The following is a 25,745-nucleotide window of genomic DNA, read 5'->3' as shown; positions in this document are numbered from 1 at the left end:
GTGCTGTATTACAGATCACTTGTATCACTTTGCATCACTTATATCAAGCCCATCTTTTGAAATAAGATATTGTAAATTTGATGAATCAAACCAATAACTGACCATAGACTAATCTAAAAGTGGCATAGGCTTCTCTGCTGTAAAAAAAAAAAAAAAAAAAAAAAAAAAAGAAAAAAAAAGAGGATCAAGGATTTAGAGAATCGTGACACCCCTAATAAATAGCTAAATCAATTTAGAGAAACTGATTCAGAAACTGAAGTGGTCTCTTATTTTTTTTTTCCAGTGCTGTATGTCATATAGCAGATGAACACAGTGATATTTGAGAAGTGAAATGAAGTTTATAGGATTTACAGAAAGTGTGCATTAATTCTTTAAACTAAATTAGGCAACTGCATAAATTTGGGCACCCAAACAAAAAAAAAATACATCAATATTTAGTAGATCCTCCTTTTGCAGAAATAACAGCCTCTAAACACTTCCTAAAGCTTCTAATGAGAGTCTGGTTGAAGCTTCTGGTTGAAGGTATTTTGGATCATTCTTCTTTACAAAACAAATCATCTCCAGTTCAGTCAGGTTTGATGGTTTCATGAACAGCCCACTTTAAATCACACCACAGATGTTCATTAATATTCAGGTCTGGGGACTGAGATGATCTGAGATGATCATTCCAGAACGTTGTACTTGTTCTTCTGCATTAGTTTTAAGGGTCGTTGTCTTGTTGAGGTATCCAGCCCCGGCGCTTCAAACTTCAACTTTCTTACTGATTCTTCAACATTGTTCTTAAGAATCTGCTGATATTGACTGAAATCCATGAGACCCTCAACTTTAACAAGATTCCCAGTATCTGCACTGATCACACAGCCCCACAGCATGATGGAACTGGCACTAAATTTTACTGGGAGAGCAGGAAAGTGTTTGTGTTGGAATGATGTGTTCTTTTTCCTCCATGCATAAATAACCACCCTCCAAATAACTCAATTTTAGTTCCATCAGTCCACAGAACCTTATTCCAAAATGAAGCTGGCTTGTCTAAATGTGCTTTAGCTTTAGCATACCTGAAGTGACTCTGTTTGTGGCGTGTGCTCAGAAAAGGCTTAATTACTCTACCATACAGCTTCTTCTTGTGTAAAATGCACTGAATGTTTATTTCCCATGATGATCACTGATGGAGCTTATTTTCTATTTTTAACTGTTAACTTATGATCTATCTTTATATGAAACACAGCAGTAAGCAAAGTACAAAATAAATGCTTATCATCAGAAAGTGCCCCAAAAAGAGGAACTCCACCAACGCCTTCTCCACAACCATGAGTTCCTACTAAAGCTTGAGGAACCTCAGTGTGCTGAGCCAGTTCCTGAGCCCCTCTGTAAGATGATGCAATAGATTATCTTTTAAGTAGGTGATCATTTTCACAAGTGATAAGATTAGCATCGCTGTTACACCGGACTCATCACACTGTAGGCAAGTTATTAACTGAGCTAACTAAACTTTATAAGCCACATTGCAAGATGTTGTCACTGTTATAATCTTATAATAATTGTAAGATGAATAAAATAATGTTTAATTACTATATAATAAATAAAGAGGTGTTAAGTCCTGCCCCACATCGTAGAATATGCTAGATAAACTGGGACACTAAATCCAATGTGGTTAATTATGACCATTTATTTTCAAAGGTTTAAGAGCTAATGTTCTATCAGCATCACATATGACAAGTATTATTACAGTGTATTGTTGTTATAACTATCATAATATAGCTGATGAAAGCATGACATATTAAAATTAATCTTTAAAATATACCTAATCTAGCATTCATTCTAAATTTTATGCAAAACCTAAATCCAATCATCAAACTCCACCTAAACCCAACACTCAAATCATAACTTCAACCCAAAACGTATTGACCTTAAGCCCAACCCAGTACCTAATCCTTATGCTCATTCTAAAACTAGTCTTAACCCAAAACATAAAACAAACACTTATTCTGCCCCTAAACCCAACCCAAAACCTAGAATCAACATCCCTTTTGACCCAAAACAGATTATAATCCTAATGCTCATTCTAATCTAAGTTTCAACCCAAGACCTAAACCCAACACTCAAATCTTAATCCAACCCAAAACCTGAACCCAATAGCCTTTTGACCCAAACCTCAAAACCTAATTGGAATGCTCATTCTAACCCTAGTCTTAACCCAAAACCTAAACCCAACACTCAAATCTTAACCTTAACCCAAAACTCAAATCTTAACCTTAACCCAAAACCTAAACCCAACACTCAAACCTTAACCCAACCCAAAACCTGAACCCAATAGCCTTTTGACCCAAACCTCAAAACCTAATTGGAATGCTCATTCTAACCCTAGTCTTAACCCAAAACCTAAACCCAACACTAAAATCTGAACCTCAACACAAAACCTAAACCCAACACTCAAATCTTAACCTTAACCCAAAACCTAAACCCAACACTCAAATCTTAACCCCAAACCAAAAACCTAATCCTTATGCTCATTCTAACTCGTTTTAATCCAAAACCTAAACTCCAAACCTAACCCCAACCCAAAAAACGAATCCTTATGCTCATTCTAACCCTAGTTTTAACCCACAACCTCAACCCAAAACCTCACCCCAACCCAAAAACCTAATCCTTATGCTCATTCTTACCCTACTTTTTACTCAAAACCTAAATCCAGCACTCAAATCTTAATCCCAACCCAAAACCTAATCCTTATTTGCTCATTCTAACCCTACTCTTAACCCAAAACCTAAACCCAACACTCATGTTGACCCAAACCTCAGAACCTAAGCCAAAAACTACCTCAGACCCCAACCTAAACTCAAACAAAATCCTAAACCAAACTCTCACCCAGACCCTAACTTTAAACTGAACCTACAACTTAACTCCAATACCCATTCAGATCATTAAAATTAACCCAGTTCCTTATCTTCAACAAAAAACCTAAACCCAACACTTATTCAGACCCTCACTCATTCAACAATCATTCTAACCTTCATTTTAGCTCAAACAAGCCACAGTTTATTAACATGTTGAATAAGTGACATGATTTCTGTAAAGTGCACTTTTTATACAGTGAAAGGAGAACGCACACTTTTCCAGAACTGTAGATGCAGTATGTGGATTTATTGCTATCTTGGTTTAACTAGACATTAATGGGTTAATCTCATCCAGGCTTAGGGCACTACAGCATGTTCCCCCAACTCCCAAGAGTCACAAGCAGAATCCTTACTTTCACACCATCTTTATTCTTTGAGTTCACTAAAGCAGGCTGCACACTAAATACGCTGCTCGAGCCATGACGCAATGTTAGCTAGTCAACTCCATGTTTTTTTAGATTTATTGCATTTCAAGGAATTTTTAAGTCACAAGTCATTAGTGATAGATTTTGTGGTTTCGTTTGGGTTTTGTTTGAGTGTACCGGATTTTTCACACTATACGGCGCACCAGATTATAAGCAGCACTATCAATAAAGGTAAGGTGCACTACATAAAGTGCACTAAATTATAAGACACATAAAAGACGTGACACTAGTAAGGAACAGGGGTGTCGCCATGTTTTCCTTCTAAATAAGCAGGCATCACTGCTGGATGGTGAGACCTGTAAAGCTAAGTAGAGTACACAAAACTGTAATTCTTTAAAAAAAAAACAAAAAAAAAAACATTTTCTTTTTATGTCAAACGAGAGCTTGATGTTAATCTACACAGATTTCTCTTAATACACAGTAACCTTAGATTTCCAGATTTTCACCAAGTCTGGGTGCAGCAGCATTAGCATTAGCATTAGCAGCTAACCACCAGTGCTTGCCACGGTTAGTAGGTAATGCTGTCCCAACAACACTGCACTGAGGAAGCCTGAGTGTTTCAGTAAGCCATGGTGATATTAGCTAGCGGTTCGTCCCACGTGGCTTGTTTTAACACGGTAAACATACAGATTACAGTCAAAAGAGCTAGCGCTTAGCATGGTTAGCAGGTAATGCTAATGCTGCTCCAGCACTGCTAGCCGGGGTAAGCAGAAGGCTACAGGCCGATAATACTCCCCTTTGAACGGCAAAAGAGCTAGTGCTTTGCGTGGTTAGCGGCTAATGCTAATACTTTTGAAGAACTAAAGTGAAGCTCCTGTATAAAGCTGTACTTTAGCAGAGAAAGTGGCTTTACTGCTCCTTAATACCTGGCTGGTAAAATTTATACATAAGGTGCACCGGATTATAAGATGCACTGATGATTTTTGGGAAAATTAAAGAATTTTAAGTGCGCATTATAGTGCAAAAAATACGATAATTGTGCAAAAATACTGCATGGAATAGAACATTTAAATTTTGAGTGTTTTTTCTTTCAGTTTGTAATTGCACGTTCAGTGTGTAGCCAGCTTTAGTGGGGGGAGTTAGAGAGATTAAGAGCGGTAGTGAGGAGGAAGAACATTATAATGAGTTATAAACAGTTCACTGGAGCGAGCATGGAGTCACACACAGACCCTCTGATTCCACAGTTCCGCTTCAAAGGTCTTCACACGCGCTGGGGTATGAAGTGTGTCCACAAAACAGCTACTGAAAATACACACTAACAAATGCTTAACTTACAGCACACTCACACAAACACCCACAGAGATACTATTCCCATTCACATCAACACAACCTATTCACAGTCTACAACAGACAACACAAATCCTGTGAGTCTAATATTCATATACTACACAAACACATATATATGGAAAGCCTGTTTATGTTCAGTTGTGTTAAATCTGATCATTGCTATTATTTTGCTTAAAGTGAACAATAAATATGCTGTATAAAAATATACACCTAAGCGACATGTGACCCAGGTAGAAGGAGACAGGAGAGAGGGAGAGAACACTGAGGTTGAAAGAGAGATGATGTTGATGATGATGATGCCATGTTTCCATTCTTGCTGTGTCTCTGTGAGGTTAGACATCTTCCTCAAAAGTGTGCATGTAGGTTTTGAGCGTGAGGGTCTGTGTGTAGGGCATGGGTGTTGAGCGGAAGAAGTCCAGTCCGGTCAGAAGCTCCACGTCACGCACTCGAGCCGTGTGTAACCGGAGAATCTCATCAACCCAGCCGGACGTCTCGTCCGAATTCTGCAAAGCCAATTAAAACAATTAAATATGTTAGTTGGATTTTTATTTTGAGATGTAGAGATTCATCTTCGTCTGTACTCGCAGTATATACCTGTTGGATTATTTTAATTTTAGGTGCATGTCCTCTGTAATTTTTTTTATCTAAAAAAATAAAAAAATCTGGAAATCACAATGTATGATTATTTTTTTTTTATATAATTTATTTGTGTGTTACTACTGCAAATAAGTATGTAAACACCTGTATTAGAGCTGGCCGGTATGGCCAAAAATGCATATCAAGGTATTTTTCAAGATTCTGACAGTTTCACGGTATATCACGCTATTTTTATTATATATATATATATATATATTTTTTTTTTGCATGACTGTGCTTTAATGTAGGTTTGTGACTTACTCTATTGTTAGAAGTACAGTTGTGGTCAAAAGTTTACATACACTTGTAAAAAAACATAATGTTATGGCTGTCTTGAGTTTTCAATAAGTTCTACAACTCTTATTTTTCTGTGATAGAGTGATCGGAACACATACATGTTTGTCACAAAAAACAGTCATAAAATTTGGTTCTTTCATAAATTTATTATGGGTCTGCTGAAAATGTCACCAAATCTGCTGGGTCAAAAATATACATACAGCAACATTAGTATTTGGTTACATGTCCCTTGGCCATTTTCACGGCAACTAGGCGCTTTTGGTAGCCATCCACAAGCTCCTGGCAAGCTTCAGGTCGAATGTTTGACCACTCTTCTTAACAGAATTGGTGCAGTTCAGCTAAATGTGATGGTTTTCTTGCATGAACCCGTTTCTTTAGCACTGTCCACATGTTCTCAATGGGGTTTAAGTCAGGACTTTGGGAAGGCCATTCTAAAACCTTAATTCTAGCCTGGTTTAGCCATTCCTTTACCACTTTTGATGTGTGTTTTGGGTCATTGTCTTGTTGGAACACACAACTGCGCCCAAGACCCAACCTTCGGGCTGATGGTTTTAAGTTTTCCTGCAGAATTTGGAGGTAATCCTCCTTCATTATCCCATTTACTTTCTGCAAAGAAACAATTCCACTGGCAGCAAAACATCCCCAGAGCATAATACTACCACCACCATGCTTGACAGTAGGCATGGTGTTCCTGGGATTAAAGGCCTCACCTTTTCTCCTCCAAACATATTGCTGGGTGTTGTGGCCAAACAGCTCAATTTTTGTTTCGTCTGACCAGAGAACTTTCCTCCAGAAGGTTTTATCTTTGTCCATGTGATCAGCAGCAAACTTCAGCCGAGTCTTAAGGTGCCTTTTCTGGAGCAAGGGCTTCTTTCTTGCACGGCAGCCTCTCAGTCCATGGCGATGTAAAACACGCTTGACTGTGGAGACTGACACCTGTGTTCCATCAGCTTCCAAATCCTTGCAGACCTGCTTCTTGGTGATTCTTGGTTGACTCTTGACCATCCTGACCAATCTCCTCTCGGCAGCATGTGATAGCTTGCGTTTTCTTCCTGATCGTGGCAGTGACACAACTGTTCCATGCACTTTATACTTGCGTATAATTGTCTGCACAGTTGCTCTTGGGACCTGTAGCTGCTTTGAAATGGCTCCAAGTGACTTCCCTGACTTGTTCAAGTCAATAATTCGCTTTTTCAGATCCACACTGAGTTCCTTTGACTTTCCCGTTGTAGCTTTTGTAGCTGAGTCTAATCACTGGGTCAAATGAGCCCTATTTAAATGGGCTCATGAGAAGTCAACAGCTGTAGTCAATCAGAATCACTTACAAGAAGTGAAGAGGCCATGACATGAAGCTAATTTGATTGACACAACTCGCTACATCACCAAAATTGACAAATTTTGTTGCTGTATGTATATTTTTGACCCAGCAGATTTGGTGACATTTTCAGCAGACCCATAATAAATTTATGAAAGAACCAAATTTTATGACTGTTTTTTGTGACAAACATGTATGTGTTCCGATCACTCTATCACAGAAAAATAAGAGTTGTAGAACTTATTGAAAACTCAAGACAGCCATAACATTATGTTTTTTTACAAGTGTATGTAAACTTTTGACCACAACTGTACATCTAATATAAAACACTAAGGCTTTAAATTAAGGCTTTGCTTAGTACAGGGTTTACTTTGTCCCACAAAATTAAACAATATATGGAGAAATCAGACTTTATCATCAGAAAAACAGCTAAAGACTGTAAACAATAGACCTTAATAAGTGATACACCAACAACTTTAACACAACTTTCTTTACAAAATATTAAAAATACTTTTAATGGTTCCATAAACACTGCAAATGAACCTAAAATACTCAATGCTTAAGTATTCAAAGAGATGTTTTTCATAAGAAAAAAAAAACATAAGTTTATTATAAATGTACTATATGTTATTCCTGAGGCCATTAGAGGCATTACAGTATTTAGATCAGCTACAATTCCCTTCTTTCTCCAGTCAAAACATACATTCAAATTATCCATAAAGCTGCAGTATTAATATATTTAAAAGGGCTGTAGATACTGCTCTATTTTGCTGTGATTAAAACATTCATACAGTAGAAACAGCAGCAGGTTCTGATTTCTCTGCAGGACGGAGCTAGACCAGCGTTTGTCTCTCTTCTTTTACCACTTTTATCATATCGCCAAGAGTATCGTTATCGCGAAAATATCATGAAATATCGTGATACTATTTTAGGGCCATATCGCCCACCCCTACTGTACATACATATAAAAATAATGCTATTTATAGGTATATGTTTGAGTAAAATGTTGTTTCATTCTATAAACTACGGACAACTTTTCTTCCTAATTGCAAATAAATCTATTGTCATTTAGAGTATTTATTTGCAAAAAAATGAGAAATGGCAGAAATAACAAAAAAGATGCAGAGCTTTCAGACCTCAAATAATGCAAAGAATTATAGATTATATTCCAGAGGTTTTTAATTTGATAAAACCAAAGAAACTCATCATATTAATATGCCATACCAAATGCCTGTCTTTGTTAAAGAGCATAAAACAAAGTATTTCAAGATGAAAGCAGGTATTTGTAATGTGTGACAGGGTCCTGGATCTTTACTACATCTCTGCTGTTTGTAACAAACGAAACTGTGTGAAAATTAGGGTAAAAATGGGTAGAGTTGTGATTTTTATAGGTGTACTAAACACCTTTCTCTTTGTAAAGTAATGCACTAGGGGCGCACGGTTGCCTCCTCCAATATGGCTGCCATGCTGACACGCTGGCTCAACAGCAGCTAAACAGCGCCCTCTAGCAGCCAAGAGTACAATGCATTATACATTAACAATGCTTAGGTAATGTTAATTAAACACGGAACAACTAGGGAAGGTGTTTAATACACCTATAATAGGGGTTGCTGCCGTTCTTCTTCAGTTGTTCAGAGCGATCTATATTCTGATTGGCTCAATGAGAGTACATTATAATATACAGCCGGTGGATTGCCACGCGTGAGAAATACCACGTGTGAACTCGCTGAGGTGCGTGTGCCACACGCTCAAAGCGCGAGACTTGAGAACCCTGGATAAGGTGAAGTATTTATTTTGAGTAAAATGAACATTGTTTTATTCTATAGACTACGTACAACATTTCTCCCAAATTCCAAATACAAATATTTTCATTTAGAGCATTTATTTGCAGAAATAAACATATAAAAAAAATGTATTGATTTATACAGTTATTAATATGCCATAGCCAATGTCTGTCTTTATTATAGAGCATAATACAAAGTATTTCAGCATAAAAGCACGTATTTGTAATGTGTAACAGCGTCCTGAATCAACAGCAGCTAAACAGTGCCCTCTAGCAGCCGGGAATATTTCTGGTGTAGATTTAATTGTAAAAATTAAATTTAGTTTTTTTTATTAATGCAGCGTTTCGGAATTGCTGCGTTTCCGTAATGTAGTTCTGTTGTCATCTTTTTGTTTGCTTGGTAAATGTTGTTGTGATGTGCCTTTTTTGTTGTGATGCTACAATATCATGCATTAAATGCACTGCAGGCAGGCATGCATGCATGTGTGTACTCACGCTGCAGCTCTCTGAGTTGTCTGTGCGGTGTGGCAGGATGAAGGAGACCACTCGCAGAGACCCCTCGCATTCCTCCACTGTGGTATTCTCTCCCTCACAGTGTGTTATTATCACATAGTAATGAGTAGGAACCGGTACAGCCTCCCCCGCATGCCTTCAACATACACACAAACACACACCTGAGAAGACCTGTAAACAGGTGATAATGACAATCCAGAGCATTAGAGGTATGTTGCCACAGCTGCCTGTTTAAATATATGTCTTACTCTCTTATCTTCTCCAGCGTGTCTCTCAGCCCATCATAATCGTTGTCGAATATGGGTCCAGTGATGACATTAATGCTATTATTTTCTTCAGTGTAGCGCTTCAACACTACCTCCTGCACGTAGCTCCAAATCCCTGCACACACACACACACACACAGACCCTATAAGTTAATGATGATCCCAGGCTCACTATAGACCGTTTCAGAGGAATATTCATGAGCGTAGGAAGTGACGTAGCTGTTTCTAGGACACTTCTGTTCAGCGGTAAACAGCGTTCAAAACAGTGGATGTAACTTTTTAATTTAACATGAATGCAAACTTCACCTAATCTGAGAGTCACAAACAATAAAAATCAGGTCAAATTGTTCTTTAAAAAAGTAAACTATGGAGGACCAAATATTACCTAAATATAAATAAATACACATATATATATATATATATATATATATATATATATATATATATATATATATATATATAAATAAATAAATGAATAAATAAATTAATTAATGTTGAAATTAATAAATATATAAATAAATGCACATATAAATAAATAAATATAAAAATAAATAAATACGTGCACAAATATGTGTATAGGTAAATAAATAAATTAAACACATTTCTTATTTTTATATTTATTTATTCATTTATATGTGCATTTATTTATGTCAACATTTATTTATTTATTCATTTATTTATTTCAACATTCATTCATTCATTCATTCATTCATTTATTTATTTATTCATTTATTAATTTCAACATTTATTTATTTATACTTATGTCATTTTTGGTCCTCCATAGTAAACACGCCTGCTTTTGTTTTTTCTCATTGCTAACCTGCCCTGCAGTTACAGTGTCCGCTCACAACTTCTCCCTCCTTCTTATCTATAAATCATGCAGAGTACGTGTTGGATAGCGTCTGACTTGCTCCAACCTCACCATACACTATAGTGATGCTTCTCTACTACAGGAACAAATGTTCCCAACTTTTCCACTGAGAAATTAATTATATGCGCTCAAACTGCGGTGCGCTTTCACTGCCTCAGTTTCAACAAGGTAGTGATCACATCTGGGTAGTTCACCTCTGGCAAATGTTTTAAATCAGAGGAAAAAAAATGTCCCTCTTAAATCCTTTGATTAAATCCTTACTAATTTCTGACCATGTGTTTGCTCTGTTTTCGGGAGACTTGTGAAATATGCGCTCGTCATTTTGACAGCTGTTATACTTGGAAATAGCGCCACCGGAGGCTGTGGGGTTGAGAGAGAGCACTAGGGGGAGCTAAGTGTGTGTAGAGAGAGGAGGAGCGGAGGCAGAGGGAGAAGCAAAGTAGAGTGCGCAGGAGTGGACTGTGTTTTTTGTTTGCTGTTACATTAAAGAGAGAGAAGTTTGTTCCACATTGCTGTCCGGTCTGATCATTCAAGTGGGGACACAACATATGGCGACGAGGATGGCTTTGAATCTGAACCAGCCTGCACCATTTCTTCCAACTCCCGGTGGGCCACCAGTACCTTTCAAGTCGTGGATACGTGTGTTTGAGAACTACGTGCTGGCCATGGGAGAGGAGCTCTCAGACGTTCGGAAGCGTGCACTTCTCATTCACTGCTTGGGAGCAGAAGGTCAGCGTATTTTCTACACACTGACTGTTGCAGATGAGAAGTACGACACAGCTCTTTCAGCTATACAGGACTTTTTTGTGCCAAAAGTTAATGTAGTGGCTGAACGGTACCGGTTCCGCCAGCGCAACCAGCACGCTGGTGAATCTGCTGATCAGTATGTTGCGGCTTAGAGAGAGCTTGTAGCAACATGCGAATTCGGAACTATGGAAGAAGAAATGATCCGAGATCAGCTCGTTGAAAAGACAAGCTCGACCCGCATTAGAGAGCGTTTGCTTTTAGAAGTGCCACTAGACCTCAAGAAAGCCATGTTAATAGCACGCCAAATTGAAAGTGCTATGGCTGAGGCTAAGATAATGATGGGAGCTGCCGACGGAGCGGTACAAGCTGTACAGCAGAATAGCAGGCTGCACCGATTCCAGTGTAAAGGCAAGCCTGCGCAGAGGGCTCGTGGTGCGTCACATAATGCATCACATAATGCACAGGGAATTACATGCTACAGATGTGGATCAAAACAGCATACTGCTAACTCGTCTGGCTGCCCAGCTAAAGATGCACTGTGCAGAGGCTGTAATAAAAGGGGACATTTCGTCAAAGTGTGTCGGGGAACCAGGAAAGTGTCTGAGGTAACTGTACCAGAAGTGACTGTTCTGACCATTGACCATAGAGCAAATGATCCAGGCAAAATTATGTGTACAGTCCAGGTGCATGTTGGCGCTGGTCAGGTACAAGAACTTGAACTAATGTTAGACACTGGCTCTGCAGTTTCTATTTTACCTGTGTCTGTATACAAGCAGTTTTTTTCAAGTACTGCCCTTTCTGCACCAACACGAAGCCTGGTTAGTTTTGGGGGTAATGCGATACATGTTGTTGGCTGTCTGAACGCCAAGGTACAGTTCAGAGACCACAGTACTGCTGCTGAGCTATACATTGTGCAGCAAGGATCTGCAGTCCTAGGCAGGGACTTATTCTCAGCGTTACAGTTGCAGGTACTGAATGGTAGTGTCACTTCAGCCCCACACAACCTCTCAGTCTCCACAGTTGCAGCTGCACAAGATTCTGCCCTGGGCTGTGCAAAGGATTTCTCTCATCAAGTGAAAATTCGGCCAGATGCTCAGCCGGTACAGCAGAAACTAAGACGCCTTCCATTTTCAGTTAGGGAAGCGGTTTCTACCGAGCTAAAGAAACTGGTGGAACAAGATGTGATTGAGCCAATTGAAGCATCTGAATGGGTCTCTCCCATAGTTGTGACAAAAAAAAAAAGACGGGGGAGTCAGATTGTGCGTGGATTTAAGGGAACCGAATAAGGCAGTGGTGGTAGACAGTTATCCTCTGCCACACATGGAAGAAATGTTCACAGAGTTACGTGGAGCAACACTTTTTTCTACCTTGGACCTTCAGAGTGCTTACCACCAAGTCAAGTTACATGAGGACAGCCGTAATATTACTGCCTTCATAACACATGACGGCCTTTTCCGTTTCAAACGCATTCCGTATGGTTTGGCCTCAGCACCAAGCTGTTTCCAGCGGATGATGTCAATCATCCTGAAGGGTCAAGCAGGAGTCCAGTGTTACCTGGATGATATAATCATATCAGGCTTAACAGCGGAGGAACATGACAAAAATCTGAACTCTGTGTTACAGCGCATAGACAAGGCAGGACTCAAACTGAACCTTGCCAAGTGTCGTATCAGGCAACCTGTACTGTCCTTTCTAGGGCATACTGTGTCAGCAAAAGGGCTACAGCCAGATGCTTCCCATGTGACTGCGGTGTCACTAGCTCCACCGCCTACAGATGTGATCAGTCTTCGCTCATTTTTGGGTCTCACATCTTGGTATGCAAAATTCATTCCAAATTATGCAGCTGTAGTGGAGCCATTGCGCAGCCTGCTTCGTGGATCTGCTTCATTTATATGGACACAAGAGGCTCAGCAGAGTTTTGAGAGGGTCAAGGAACTCATACTTAGCAGTCCTGCTCTTGCGTTGTTTAACCCAGAACTTCCCACCATAGTCACTACAGATGCTTCGGACTATGGAGTGGGGGCTGTGCTTACTCAGTTGCATCCAGATGACACTGAACGGACGGTAGCATTTGGTTCACGTACACTCACCCAGGCAGAGAGGAAATACTCTACCATAGAAAAGGAGGCCCTAGCTTGTGTGTGGGCAACGGAGAAGTGGAGAACATACCTGTGGGGAAGACACTTCACACTACGTACAGACCACAGCCCACTGACTACACTGCCAAGGGACATGGTAGAGCTGGCATGCGCATAGCTAGGTGGTCAGCTAGGTTAATGTCATTCTCTTATGACATTCAGTACAAGCCAGGACATGAAAATTGCACAGCTGACTGCTTATCCCGTCTGCCACTACACAGTGAAGGGGCCAGCCTAGAAAATGATGTGGAAGTAGTTGCACTCACTTCTGTACTACCGGCAATAACATGCGATGAGTTCAAAGCTGCATGTGTCTCCTGCCCGGAGCAAACCAAACTGCGTGAATTGCTCATGTCCAAATGGCCTAAATCTGCGAAAGCCCTGGAACCAGCCTTGCAGCCATATTTCAGGCTCCAATCTGAACTGTCTCTTCAAGATGAATGTGTTGTACGAGGCACAACCCGCCTTGTGGCACCACAAAGTCTCCGGCCGAAGCTTATCTCTCTGGCACATGACACGCATCCAGGCATTGTTCGTACCAAGGTCCGTCTGAGAGAGTTATATTGGTGGCCAGGGATGGATTCACAGGTGGAGGCATCCATCAAAGCATGTGTAACATGTCAGTTACATGACAAGTCAGCAGTCACACATACAACGCCAATGCAACCTGTGCCAGTCCCTACCAGTGCTTGGGAAAAGCTGGCAATTGACATCATGGGGCCTTTTGACAAAGCACCCGGGCATTGTCGTTTTGTGATCACACTGATAGACTATTTCAGCAAATGGCCTGAGATAGCATTCGTTGCACAGGCTACAACACAGGCCGTGATCCATTTTCTATCTTCAGTGTTCAGTAGGGAGGGTGACCCGAAAGAACTGATCTCTGATAACGGATCACAGTTCACCTCTCATGAGTTTGCGTTATTTCTCAAAGAAAGAGGGATTGTGCACAGAACATCCTCAGTGTACTATCCACGTGCAAATGGTGAAATTGAACGTTTCAACCACAGCCTTAAAGACTGCTTGCAGACAGCTTCACTGGAGGAGAAAGAGTGGAAAGAATTCACTAAAGGTTTTTTGCAAGCATACCGTGCTACCCCACATGCTACAACCCAGTGCTCCCCTGCAGTACTGTTACACGGAAGACCCATGCACACCAAGCTCCATGTCTCAGGTCTCAAGGTTCCTGGTTCACAGTCGGCACCATCATCAGAGCAGGTCCTTGCTAGAGTGAAAGCACAACAAGCGAAGAGCAAAGCATACACAGATAAGAGGCGTGGCGCAAGGCATGTTTCTTTCCAGTGTGGTTCGTATGTCAGAGTAAGAAAACCTGGCATTCTTCCAAAGACTCAGTCCAAGTTCGGAAAACCACTCAAAGTGATGGAACAGAGGGGTCCATACACCTATAAATTGTCAGATGGACGGTGTTGGAATGCATCTTACTTAGCACCTGTGCCTTCGCACAATGAAGACGAGAATTCAAGTGGGTTGTCAATGATGGACTTTGATATCATGCAGCCTTCACAAAGTACACAGGTCAGAGCCTCAATAAGGGCTAGGAAAGCACCCACGTGGTCTAAAGACTATGTGATGTAAATAACAGTCTAAGACAGAAGTTAGTACATATCTGTAACAAGAAGATATATAATGCTGGTGTAATGTTTTCAGAAAACTCATAGTTATACTGTTGTATGGTAGTCCATCTGGTTATTTTGAATGCTGTATACTTTGCAGCTGAACGTTACATGTGCTTATTTTCAGTCTGGTGAGTTTCTTAAGAGAAAGGGATATGTGGGGTTGAGAGAGAACACTAGGGGGAGCTAAGTGTGTGTAGAGAGAGGAGGAGCGGAGGCAGAGGGAGAAGCAAAGTAGAGTGCGCAGGAGTGGACTGTGTTTTTTGTTTGCTGTTACATTAAAGAGAGAGAAGTTTGTTCCACATTGCTGTCCGGTCTGATCATTCAAGTGGGGACACAACAGAGGCGTCGAAGGAACAGACATGCTTTGTTATTGTTTTCCTCATTGAAATGGTCTATAAAGTTTCAATAATGCCCTCTACAGGCACACACACACATAATAACACAATGAAAAACATAATAAAAACAGACAGACAACAGAAAACCGGTAATTGTAGTACACAGTCACTGTAGCCATAACACCAAAACATTAGATGAATTGGAAAAATGAAAAATATATTTCATTCATAAAATAAGTTTAAATCTTGTATAGTACTCTGTCTATGACCTGCTTATAATGAAAGGTGAATAAAATTACCGTCTCTCTCTTTCTCTCCCTCTCTGTCACACTCACAGTCTCTCTCTCACTCAGGCTGTCTAACTCTCTCTGTCTCTCTCTCTCTCTCTCTGAGATGTTATTATACAGTAAAAATGATCTAGTCTGCCAGACCTAAACCACACTACACTATTATTACTGTTCTCTCACAATAATACTGGGAAACTGCAACATTAAAACAATTAATCATGATTTTAATGCATTTTTAAGTGATTGACACCACTAATATCATTTGATTAGATTAGATATATTTCCTACAAAGAACTCAAACACTAAAATGCATCCAGTAATATGCTTGGGAATAAATATATGTAGCTTAATCAGTTAAAGTAATGCTGTTGTTTTATTTATAAAGCGCAAACCACAATCAGGCTCATTTTTATGTTTGTCTCCACCAGGATCCAAAAGATGGAGCCTCTCATGATGACAGTAGGAGAGAATCCTGGTTTCAAGCATTTAATAATAAAAGTGCTCAAGCCCCTAAAAACTAAACATGATAATAATGAAGATTTATTGTTATTATGAAGTTAATAAAGGTAAGGCTATAAAGAATGCTCAGCTCTTCATTTTTTCCAGCAACCGTACCGAAAACAAACTGTTTATACCGACCGAGTTGTGAATCGTTACACCCCAAGTAGGTATATATACACGCACAATTCATGTACATAACAAACTTTCCTTTCAGATGTTCATAAATACGATGGTGCCGTTTTATACTTTGACAGTTTTTTGAATATATCACCTTCCTTACAGTAGTGCAATACAGGGCCGGAAGGTTAATCAAATTAATTGGATTAAGTAAATTACCATTTTAATCTGATTTTCAAAATGGGATAATATAGACTGTAAATCTTAACATATAGAAGATTCAGAGTGAATCTCAGTAGATAGACATTTGCTTCTGTCAGAAACAGAAGTCATTTACATATATTTTACAAAGCATATATTACATATATATTTACATATTACACATATATTACGTTTTATATATTAGAAATATATATTTTATAATTTTTAAATTTTATAAAAACTTCAGATTCATAACTATTGCTGTTGGTTGTGCTTAGGTCAGTCAGTCATTAAATCAGTAAGCTAACATGCATATCAAAACTACAAATATAATATAAAAAAAAAACTTTACTGTCAGCCATTTTAGGATGTTAAGGACATTAAGACCTTTAGGACCTTTAGGATTTGCAACAATAAGGCATTTTTTTTGCAAGATGAATCTGACATTTTTAAGAAAGTATCTGCAGTAAATAATTATTAAAGAAAAAAATTATTTTTAATTATAATTTAAAGAATAAAGTTTAAACTTCCTTTTAAACTTCATTCAATCTTAAAACTTTCTGTAATGCCCTTTAAATTGCCTCTGTGTACGAAATTTGCTATAAAAATAAATTTGCCTTGCCATGTAGTACATAACAATGCATTATCAAATGTGTAAAATGTACCAGTCACACTGAAGACAGAGTACAACACTGCTATCTAGTGGTCAGGGTTAAACATAACATAAACACAATCTTTGCATGCAGACTATTTATTAAAATCCTTGCTGTGTGTTTAAGAATTGAGGTTAAATATTATATCACAATAATTTGATATATCAGTATTTTCTTACAGCCTAACCCCTGTTTTAAAAAAGCATATTTATTATTCAAAGTACTGAATTCTGCTGAGAGGTGGGAACTTCGCATGCATGACTGAGTTTGTAGTAAAAAGTTCTGCATGAGCATACTCACTCTTAAAGGCTCGATACATGGGCACTGTGTTTGTGATCAGAGACGCCTCATATCTGGATTCAGAAGAGGAGGAGGAGTCTGGAGAAAGGCAGAAAAAGATCCCACTATAAGAACTTCTGTTTTTTTGGGTTACCACATTATCTACTGTTCGGGGGAAAATAAATAAATAAATAAATAAGACAACACTTAAAAATGATGAGTTTCTCTGATTTACCAGATTGAAAACTCTGGAATATAATCAAGAGGAAGATGGATGATCACAAGCCATCAAAGCAAACTGAACTGCTGATCATTTTAGCACCAGGAGTAAAGCAGCATAAAGTTATCCAAAAGCAGTGTGTAAGACTGGTGGAGGAGAACATGATGCCAAGATGCATGAAAACTGTCATTAAAACCAGGGTTATTCCACCAAATATTGATTCCTGAACACAAAACCACAATGTTCATTTTACTCAAACATATACCTATAAATAGCAAAATCAGAGAAACTGATTCAGAAACTGGAGTGCTCTCTTTTCCATTTTTTCCAGAGCTGTATTTCCACAAATAACAGTGAAGAGGCTCCTCAGCCTGTAGTTTAGAACTGTTAGGCGTGTGCTGATCAGACAGTGGGCTGGTGGAGAGACACTGACCGGGGGGATAAAGAAATCCACGGATGATCTCAGGATTCTGGCTGCTGGACTGGCAGGACTGTGTGTGTTCAGGAGCGACGCGGATGTCTGCTCTCACACACTCTGAGCCAGACAGCGGGAGAGCAGTGCTGTCCACCTGCCGGACAGAGAGAGAGAGATAATGAGGAACAGTCAGTGTATTGTTAAGGCTAAATTTGGATAAAGCAGAACGTGTTTCCCATTTAATAAAGTAAAGAAGGAATGGGCTTTCATTAATTGTATCATTTTTCTTTTTTTTTTTCATTTTTGCATCTTGTAAAAATTAATCAAGGCAATTTTTTCTACAAGATGCATTTTCTGCACTATAAGGCTTATTTAAAATCCTTTAAGTTTCAGTTTAATTCTCCAGCACTGAGACTAGAGCAGTATTAGCATTAACCGCTAACTGTGCTAAGCGCTAGCTCTTTCGTCGTTCGGAGGTGAGTATTATTGGCCTGTAGCCTGCTTCTAACCTCAGCTAGCACTGGTGGAGCAGCATTAGTATTAGCCACTAACTGTGCTAAGCGCTAGCTCTTTCACTAGTGGTTAACCCCTAATGCTGCTGCACCCAGCCTTAGTGTAAATCTGGAAATCTAAGCTTACTGTAAATAAATGGAAGTGCTTTACTCACCCAAATAACAGTTTTCAAGAGAGAAATCTGTGTAGATTAACATGCAGCGCTCGTTTGACATTAAAATATATATGTTTTTTACAGTTTTGTTTACTTAACTTAGCTTTACAGGTCTAGCTGCTGGGTGGCTGAACTAAAAGGAAAACATGGGGATACTCCTGTTCCTTACTAGTGTCGCTTAATGCATTTTATAATCCGTTGCACTTTAAAATGCGAAAAATACGGTAGTAACGATGAAATGGGCTTTCATTCATTCATTTGAATTTTTTTTTTCATCGGATCGTATGAATTTGTCGCTAAATTGCTAAATTTGTTACAAAATCTGTTAAAATGTTAAAAATCTCAAAATTCAGAAAATCAAATACAGATTGTTTTTAATATAACATTTAAATTGTGGGTGGGAGGTACGTGGGAGGACAGGCGAGTAGGTTTATGGAGATATGTCAGTTTGGAGAATTCCCCCCCCCAAAAAAAATAAAAAATTAGATTGTGAGGGGCAGAAATGAAAAACTAAAAAACTGGGAAAATTAATGAAACCCCATTTCTTCTTCACTAGAAATAATGAAATGAAAAAAAAAGTATTATACCTAATTTTCTGTTTTTGAATTTAGCCTTAAATAATAATTAATATACTCATAATAAACCTTAAATACCCGGGTAGCAGAATTGATTATTCTTCTGTATTATGTAACTTCATGCCACCTTCTGGATAAATCTGTTTTATATTTTACTTCAATCATTAATACTCTAAATGATTCTTTACTTGTGTTTAAACGTAGTGTACAGGCAGTGGTAAGGTGTGTGTGTGTGAGTAAGGGTGAGTACACTGGTGTTTGCCTGTGCTGTCATGGTGTACGTTGTCCACAGGGGCATGTGGAGCTCGTAGCTGTAGCCGCTGATGTAGTCGCTGTGCTGCAGTAAGGTGTACTGCGACTGGAAAAGAACAGCTGGACGTCCAAAAGGCAGGTGGGTAGCATCTGAAATGTACAGACAATAAATCGGGTATAAAAATTATTACTTATTTCCTTCTTTAATAAATCAATATTATCTGCTTTTTAGAGACAAAATCTTACATTAAAACAATTTCTATTTTTTAAATTATTATTTTAGGATAAGAAACGTAGGAATGTAAGCAATGAGACTTAAGAGATTTTATTTCTTACAAGGCTGAGAACTGAGAGTGGGCGATACAGTCCTAAAATAATATCATTTAAAATTTAAGGGTATTTTTGTGACAACAATATTCTTGGCGATATTACAAAATATTGGCAATTTAAAAAATAATTTAAAGAATATACTACCGCAACAAAATAAATATTATAAATGCGTTCATTTTATTTAGTATAAATTTAAGAGTTTCATACATTCAGTAAAAACTAAAAAAATAAATCTAAAAATGTTTGACTGTTTCATACACAGTAACTTAGCAAGGCTTTGATTTTATATAAAATAATAGTGTAACAAATTTAAAAAATAAAACAAATCTAAATGTACTGTTATTTTTGCACTATAAGGCACATCGAATTATTAGATGCACTATGTACACTAGTAAGGAACAGGGGTGTCGCCATATTTTCCTTCTACTTCAGCTACAAAGCGAAGTTAAGTTAAAAGTAAACTCTAATTTATTTAAGTCAAATGACCACTGGATGTTAATCTACACAGATTTCACTCCTGAAAACTGTTTATTTGGGTGAGTAAAGTGCTTCAGTTTATTTACAGTAAGCTTAGATTCCCAAATTTCTCCACCACTAAGGCTATGTGCAGCAGTATGAGCATTAGTGACTGAGCCCTAGCACTAGTAAATGCTGCCCGACAGCGCTACACTGAAGAACCCTCGGTGTTCCGGTAACCCAGGGCGATATTAACTGGTGGTTTGTCCCACGTAGCTTGTATTAACCCTTTCAGTGCTGTTTTCTGTCTGCAATTCACACAAAAGAAGAACCTAAAAGTCTAAAGAGAAATAAAAATGAAACTCAATAAACTAAAATATTTCTTTGCTTTTTAAATGTCTATTGCATTGAATGCCTGTATTTAACCATTTATTTTATTTTATATCAACCTTTTTACTTCGCAAATCACCCATAATCAGTAATATTTAACATGATAAGTGTTCTAAATCACATAAAATTAGAAAATAAATAATAATAAATAAATACTTTGCAACTTTTTTGCCTTTTTTATGTTCTATTCTAATGGACAATAGGCTTTAATTAGAGTTATTTGCAATAAACCATTAAAGAAAAAGCTGTCCTTTGCAAAGAACATAGGGTCTGAAAAGGTTAAGACGGTGAACAAATAGGCTACAATGCAATATACCAATATAGTGTGGTTAGCTGGTAATGCTAATGCTGCTCCAGAAGTGCTAGCCGGGGTTAGCAGCAGGCTACAGGCCGATAATACTCAAAACAGAACAGTGAAGGAGCTAGTGCTTAGCGCAGTTAGTGGCTATTGCTAACATTGCTCTAGTCTCGGTGCTGGAGAACTAAACTGAATCTCCTGTATAACTCTGTACTTCAGTGGAGTGGCTTTACTGCTCCTTAATACCTGACTGGTAGAATTCATATATAAGGTGCAGTGGATTATAAGACACTGACGATTTTTTCTAAAAATTAAAAGGTTTTTAGGTGAGCCTTATAGTACGAAAAATACTGTACCACAAAACCAAGGTGCAGCATATTTAGTGCTTTTAAGGATATAATGATTTCACGACAGGAGATTTTGTTTATCTTAATTTGTTTCAAAATTGATATATGACCGACCTCTTCTGATAACAGAACAATATAAAAAACTCCACACTAATGTGTTACGAATAGCTAAACAGGGGCAGGGTTCCTGAAAGCAAATTAGCTTAAAGAAGATCATTAAACGGTTTAGTGAACACTGAACTCAAGTTAGGAGAAATTAACATTAATGTGCCTTTGGGTAACTGGGCTCAGAGTTCATTTCTTAAGAAATGACAGAAGGAGGCAGTGAAGTGTGAGAAGAGAAGAGGGCTTAACTGTTTAATGGCAGTCCTGAACCTTCTGAAGAAAATTCCTGAGTACTTTCCTCAATTTTATTCTGCAAAAGAGAGAGAGAGAGAGAGAGAGAGAGAGAGAAAGAGAGAAAGAGAGAGAAATAGAGAGAAAGAGAGAGAGAGAGAGAGAGAGAGAGAGAGATTAGGACAAGAAAAAAAGATGTGCATGATTAAATACTCCGATATATATACACCATATACAGTATTATCTACCATCATCAATATATTCATTTAACTATTTGTGTAATACTCAATTGGCAACCACCTGGGATACTATATCACTAGGCAATCACTAGGCAACAAGGGTTAAATAAAGGGTTTAAATCAGCCAGTTTTCTGCCGCAAAACATAGCAATACACCAGAAACCCACAACCATCGACACAGTTATGTTAGCTCCATCTCTATTTTAACAGGGCAGGCACAGGGTGTGAAAATTGACTGTTCATGGGGTGCCTACTAATTTTACCTATTCCTTTCAACAGACAAAATTGAAAATGTTAACATCTTTAATTTAATGTCAAACACTTGTGTTTGTGCTGGCCTGTTTAAATGCATTTCTTAAACTTGACCCTGAACTCCAGCTGATTATTATTATTTTTTTTTATTAGCTATGAAGCTTGCACAGTGCTAACATGGTAGATCAAGTACCTTGTATATAAGCGTGTATTAGCCCAGAAGCCCTGAAGGAGTATCCAGTAGTCCCGAATCATTTCACTAAGCTCAGCTGTACTATTATTGAGGACAAAGGCCACTGAGCACTGTGTGAACGGGAAATCTTTTAACGGCAATCATGAGGCTGGTTCAAGGATAAAGTCCCGCCTCTCAGGAGAAACAGTTTGCTGATGTACCTGATTAGCCAATAATTATTTTATTTTAATTTTAATTTAAATAGTTTTCATTAATTTAGGATAGCAGGAGTTAGCCAGAAGCTGGATGTGGTGGACAGACAGAATTTAGTACAATACTGTAGTATTCGTGTTTTAGGACTTAACTGTTTAGGACTAATAATTATAAATATTTATTTTAATAATCTGGTTCAGTATGTCATAAAAGATATAATTTAAAAACAATTAAATTGTTTACATTATTACATTGTTAATGTCATGGATCTGAGGTGTGTAAAGGGGAATTCTGAGCACAGGCATGCCGGCCGAAACATCTTATCTGTAAATGCTCTTCCTGTTTGTTATACCTGAATGAGTTTGTTGAATGTTGTTAGACCACTTTTTTCCTTACCAAACACATGCTCTATTTTAGCTTAGTTATATGTTAACTTGCTAGTAGTGATGGGCACATGAAGCCTCATTGGGTGCATGGCACATTTCCCACACTGTATCGCTACTGTGTTGAAACTGTGTTGCTGTAGTACTTAATGGCGACATCTGCTGGACTGAGAAAGTCATTGCAAGCAACTGTGCGAGGAAATGCATCGGTCACGTGGTTTTCTTTAAAATGATACGCGGTCCGACACAGGGGTTCCCCTTGTTTGTTTGGTGCATGCGCTGAGGTTTCAATGTCGTCAGACCCATCGCCTCCAAACGATACAGGAAGTGTATTGGTCACGTGGTTTTCCTTAGCTTGATACGTGCACCGACACGGGGTTTCGCCTTGACAGCTCGGCGCATGTGCCGAGGTTTCAGGGTCGTCAGTCCCATCACTACTTGCTAGTTCAAAAAATTGCATTTATTTAGTTTGATCTATAAACTAAAGACTTAGATGTAGCAGCAATGGAGTGTCTCAAACAGAAGCAGCTGTACCAATGAGCCCTTATATAGAGGAGTTTTCCGCCTTTAGAGTGGGACATACCACTCTTAAAGCTAGAGCAGGGGGGTATTATAGTGGTGTCTTGTTAGTTTTTGCAATGATTTTGTTAGGTAAACCTTTTGTTTATGCTTCAACAGTCTTTTTGCAGAATGTGTGCCTATTTTGTTCAATTGTAAATCTATTAAATATGTAAATGTGTATATATATATATATATATATATATATATATATATATATATATATATATATATATATATATATATATATAATTCACTGGGTGGAGCCCTGGATCTTTACATACCCAGGCAACACCCCTGTACTAGCCTCATGCTGAAGCTCAAGTACTGTACTAAAACTGAACCAAGCAAATCCGACATAACAAAACCGCTTTGGAGGATCAGTTACTCTACCAGAAAATCTAAAACTTTAAAATCTAAGGTGTGAATTCCTTCATTCAGGGTTTATACGCTTTTTAACCAACAAATTTTCCATGACTTTTTCAGGCAAATTTTCATGACCATACAATTTTTAAAACATCTGTGCAGACATGGACTATAAAACCAAAAATCAAGTTGATTATAGTAGGTCTAAAATGAATCAGATAAAACTTATCCAGGCCTGGAAATGGCTATTTTTAAATTCCATGTTTTTTCCAGGTTTTTCATCAACCTATGAACCCTGATCATTAGCCCAGTATTAAAGTGCTTCCTGACTGTGCGTGTGTGTTGTGTGTTTGAAACCTCATCATCACAGCTGCAGCCCAGATTGTAGATGGCAGTGGAGGTGGAAGCAGAATCTATATGTTCAGGAGACGTCACTTCCTCTGGCTGTACAGGTGTAAACGGAGGGTTTCTCAGCATGGCATTCAGACTTCCGTGAGTTCCGTTATTAGGGACCGGAGTCAAGCCCAGAAGATCTATAAACACATTTATCACACAAAAACACAATTATCTTTCATTTGCTAAAATCATTTGATAAAGATTTATGAACAAAGAGATCCTCAAACACTAAATCTCACCGCACATTATGTTGTAAAGCTCAATATTCTCAAACGGAGGAACTTCTGTTCTGAAGTTAAAGCTTGGTCCGTGTCCCATAAAGATTGTCTATAAAATGTAAAATAAAAATAGTGTTTGATTTTCAGTATAGATTAATTCATGTAATAAATGATGATTTGTATGATAAATGCTGAAACTGATACAGTACCCGCATGCTGCTTATTTTGTTATCAAAGCCGTGATCCCCAAAGTACCGACAGCTACCGGGAATTCGGTTTTCAGGAGGAGCCCTGCAACACAGAAACCCATTACCGATAGATAGATAGATAGATAGATAGATAGATAGATAGATAGATAGATAGATAGATAGATAGATAGATAGATAGATAGATAGATAGATAGATAGATAGATAGATAGATGAACAACACAATACAATAAGAAACATATTCAAACATAAATTAAAACACAGAAGAGTAGAAAAAATATATAAGACTATAAAAAACGTACTAAACAAGGTAAGATATATCTGTAAACAGAGCAGTGCAGTAGCTGTTGCTAATGGTCATTACATAATTAAATAATTAAATAACTAACACAGCAAAGTGCATTGTTGTCAGTGATTGTTACCCAATCATGAGTAAAGTGTACTTGAATGTAAGCGAGGTTGGGGAAGTGTTAATATAAATAATTAAGTGCTTGAGTAATAATGTCCATGTGGTGTGACTGGGTTAAACTCAGTCAGCAGCAGCATCCCAGCCCCGATGGGAGGAGTTAAAGAGTCTGATGGCTCTCGGAATGAAGGATTTTCTGATTACCATTAGTTACAGGTAATTTGGAGTACTGTACATTAGCTACATCTGTTAGTTATCTACTGTATTCGATCTTAAACAATATCTACCATTGTTTGATTGAGCAGATGCATAAACAGTAATCGCACTCAGGTCCGGGACCTGCTTGTGGTGGTGGTCTCAGTCTGGTCCCAAACAAACACTGGAGCGGTTCGCTTGTGGTCTTAAATGTGATCTGGTCTCGATTCGACCCAGCTATAAAAAATACTACTTTTATACGAGCTAAACTGCTGATAAAGTGCAGTTTAATCTGATATATTAGCCAAATAACACTAATTACACCAGCTATGAACAAACGCTGTCTCTGTTGCTCCATGCTGTTTACACACTAAGCACGTCATGTGCAGCGTTCACTGCTTACAGTCACAAGACTCCGGTTACTACATGTACATCTGCGCTGCATGTCAGCTTCCCACTGCACAGACATGTGCTCTGAGCTCACAGACGCCTTGTGCTGATCTACAGTACTGTGCAAAAGTTTTGGGCACCAAAGCAAACTACTCTAATCCAGAGTTTTTACCTGATAAAACACCACATATGATTTGAACAGATGCAAATAAACATACATAACAAGGAATTCTCATTTTTAACTAAGTATAACACTAAGTGTTATATCCTGTGAGCCAAGCTG

The 25,745-nt window shown here is 38.2% G+C and overlaps 1 protein-coding gene across 2 annotated transcripts in view; it reads right to left on the bottom strand.

Annotated features, from left to right (window-relative positions):
* Window positions 1-3,009: 3,009 nt before the first annotated feature.
* Window positions 3,010-25,745, bottom strand: part of LOC103042532 (ectonucleotide pyrophosphatase/phosphodiesterase family member 2) — a 57,213-nt gene continuing 34,477 nt past the window's right edge. The window contains exons 16-25 of one of the 2 annotated variants that reach the window (XM_022671977.2): window positions 24,474-24,555; window positions 24,286-24,373; window positions 24,008-24,183; window positions 21,486-21,546; window positions 19,309-19,460; window positions 17,835-17,970; window positions 17,203-17,280; window positions 9,399-9,531; window positions 9,133-9,286; window positions 3,010-5,109 (exon numbers count right to left, since the gene is read on the bottom strand). In XM_022671977.2, coding sequence (XP_022527698.2) covers window positions 4,939-5,109; window positions 9,133-9,286; window positions 9,399-9,531; window positions 17,203-17,280; window positions 17,835-17,970; window positions 19,309-19,460; window positions 21,486-21,546; window positions 24,008-24,183; window positions 24,286-24,373; window positions 24,474-24,555 — 1,231 coding nt within the window. In that variant the 3' untranslated portion in view covers window positions 3,010-4,938. The remainder of the gene's footprint in view (window positions 5,110-9,132; window positions 9,287-9,398; window positions 9,532-17,202; window positions 17,281-17,834; window positions 17,971-19,308; window positions 19,461-21,485; window positions 21,547-24,007; window positions 24,184-24,285; window positions 24,374-24,473; window positions 24,556-25,745) is intronic. The other variant, XM_022671978.2, reaches the window with a different exon arrangement.

The sequence above is a fragment of the Astyanax mexicanus genome, chromosome 2 (genome assembly GCF_023375975.1).
Source record: "Astyanax mexicanus isolate ESR-SI-001 chromosome 2, AstMex3_surface, whole genome shotgun sequence".
In the NCBI taxonomy this organism is placed as follows: domain Eukaryota; kingdom Metazoa; phylum Chordata; class Actinopteri; order Characiformes; family Acestrorhamphidae; genus Astyanax; species Astyanax mexicanus.
Note: the sequence above shows the minus strand (reverse complement) of the source record. Positions and strands in the feature narration are given on the sequence as shown.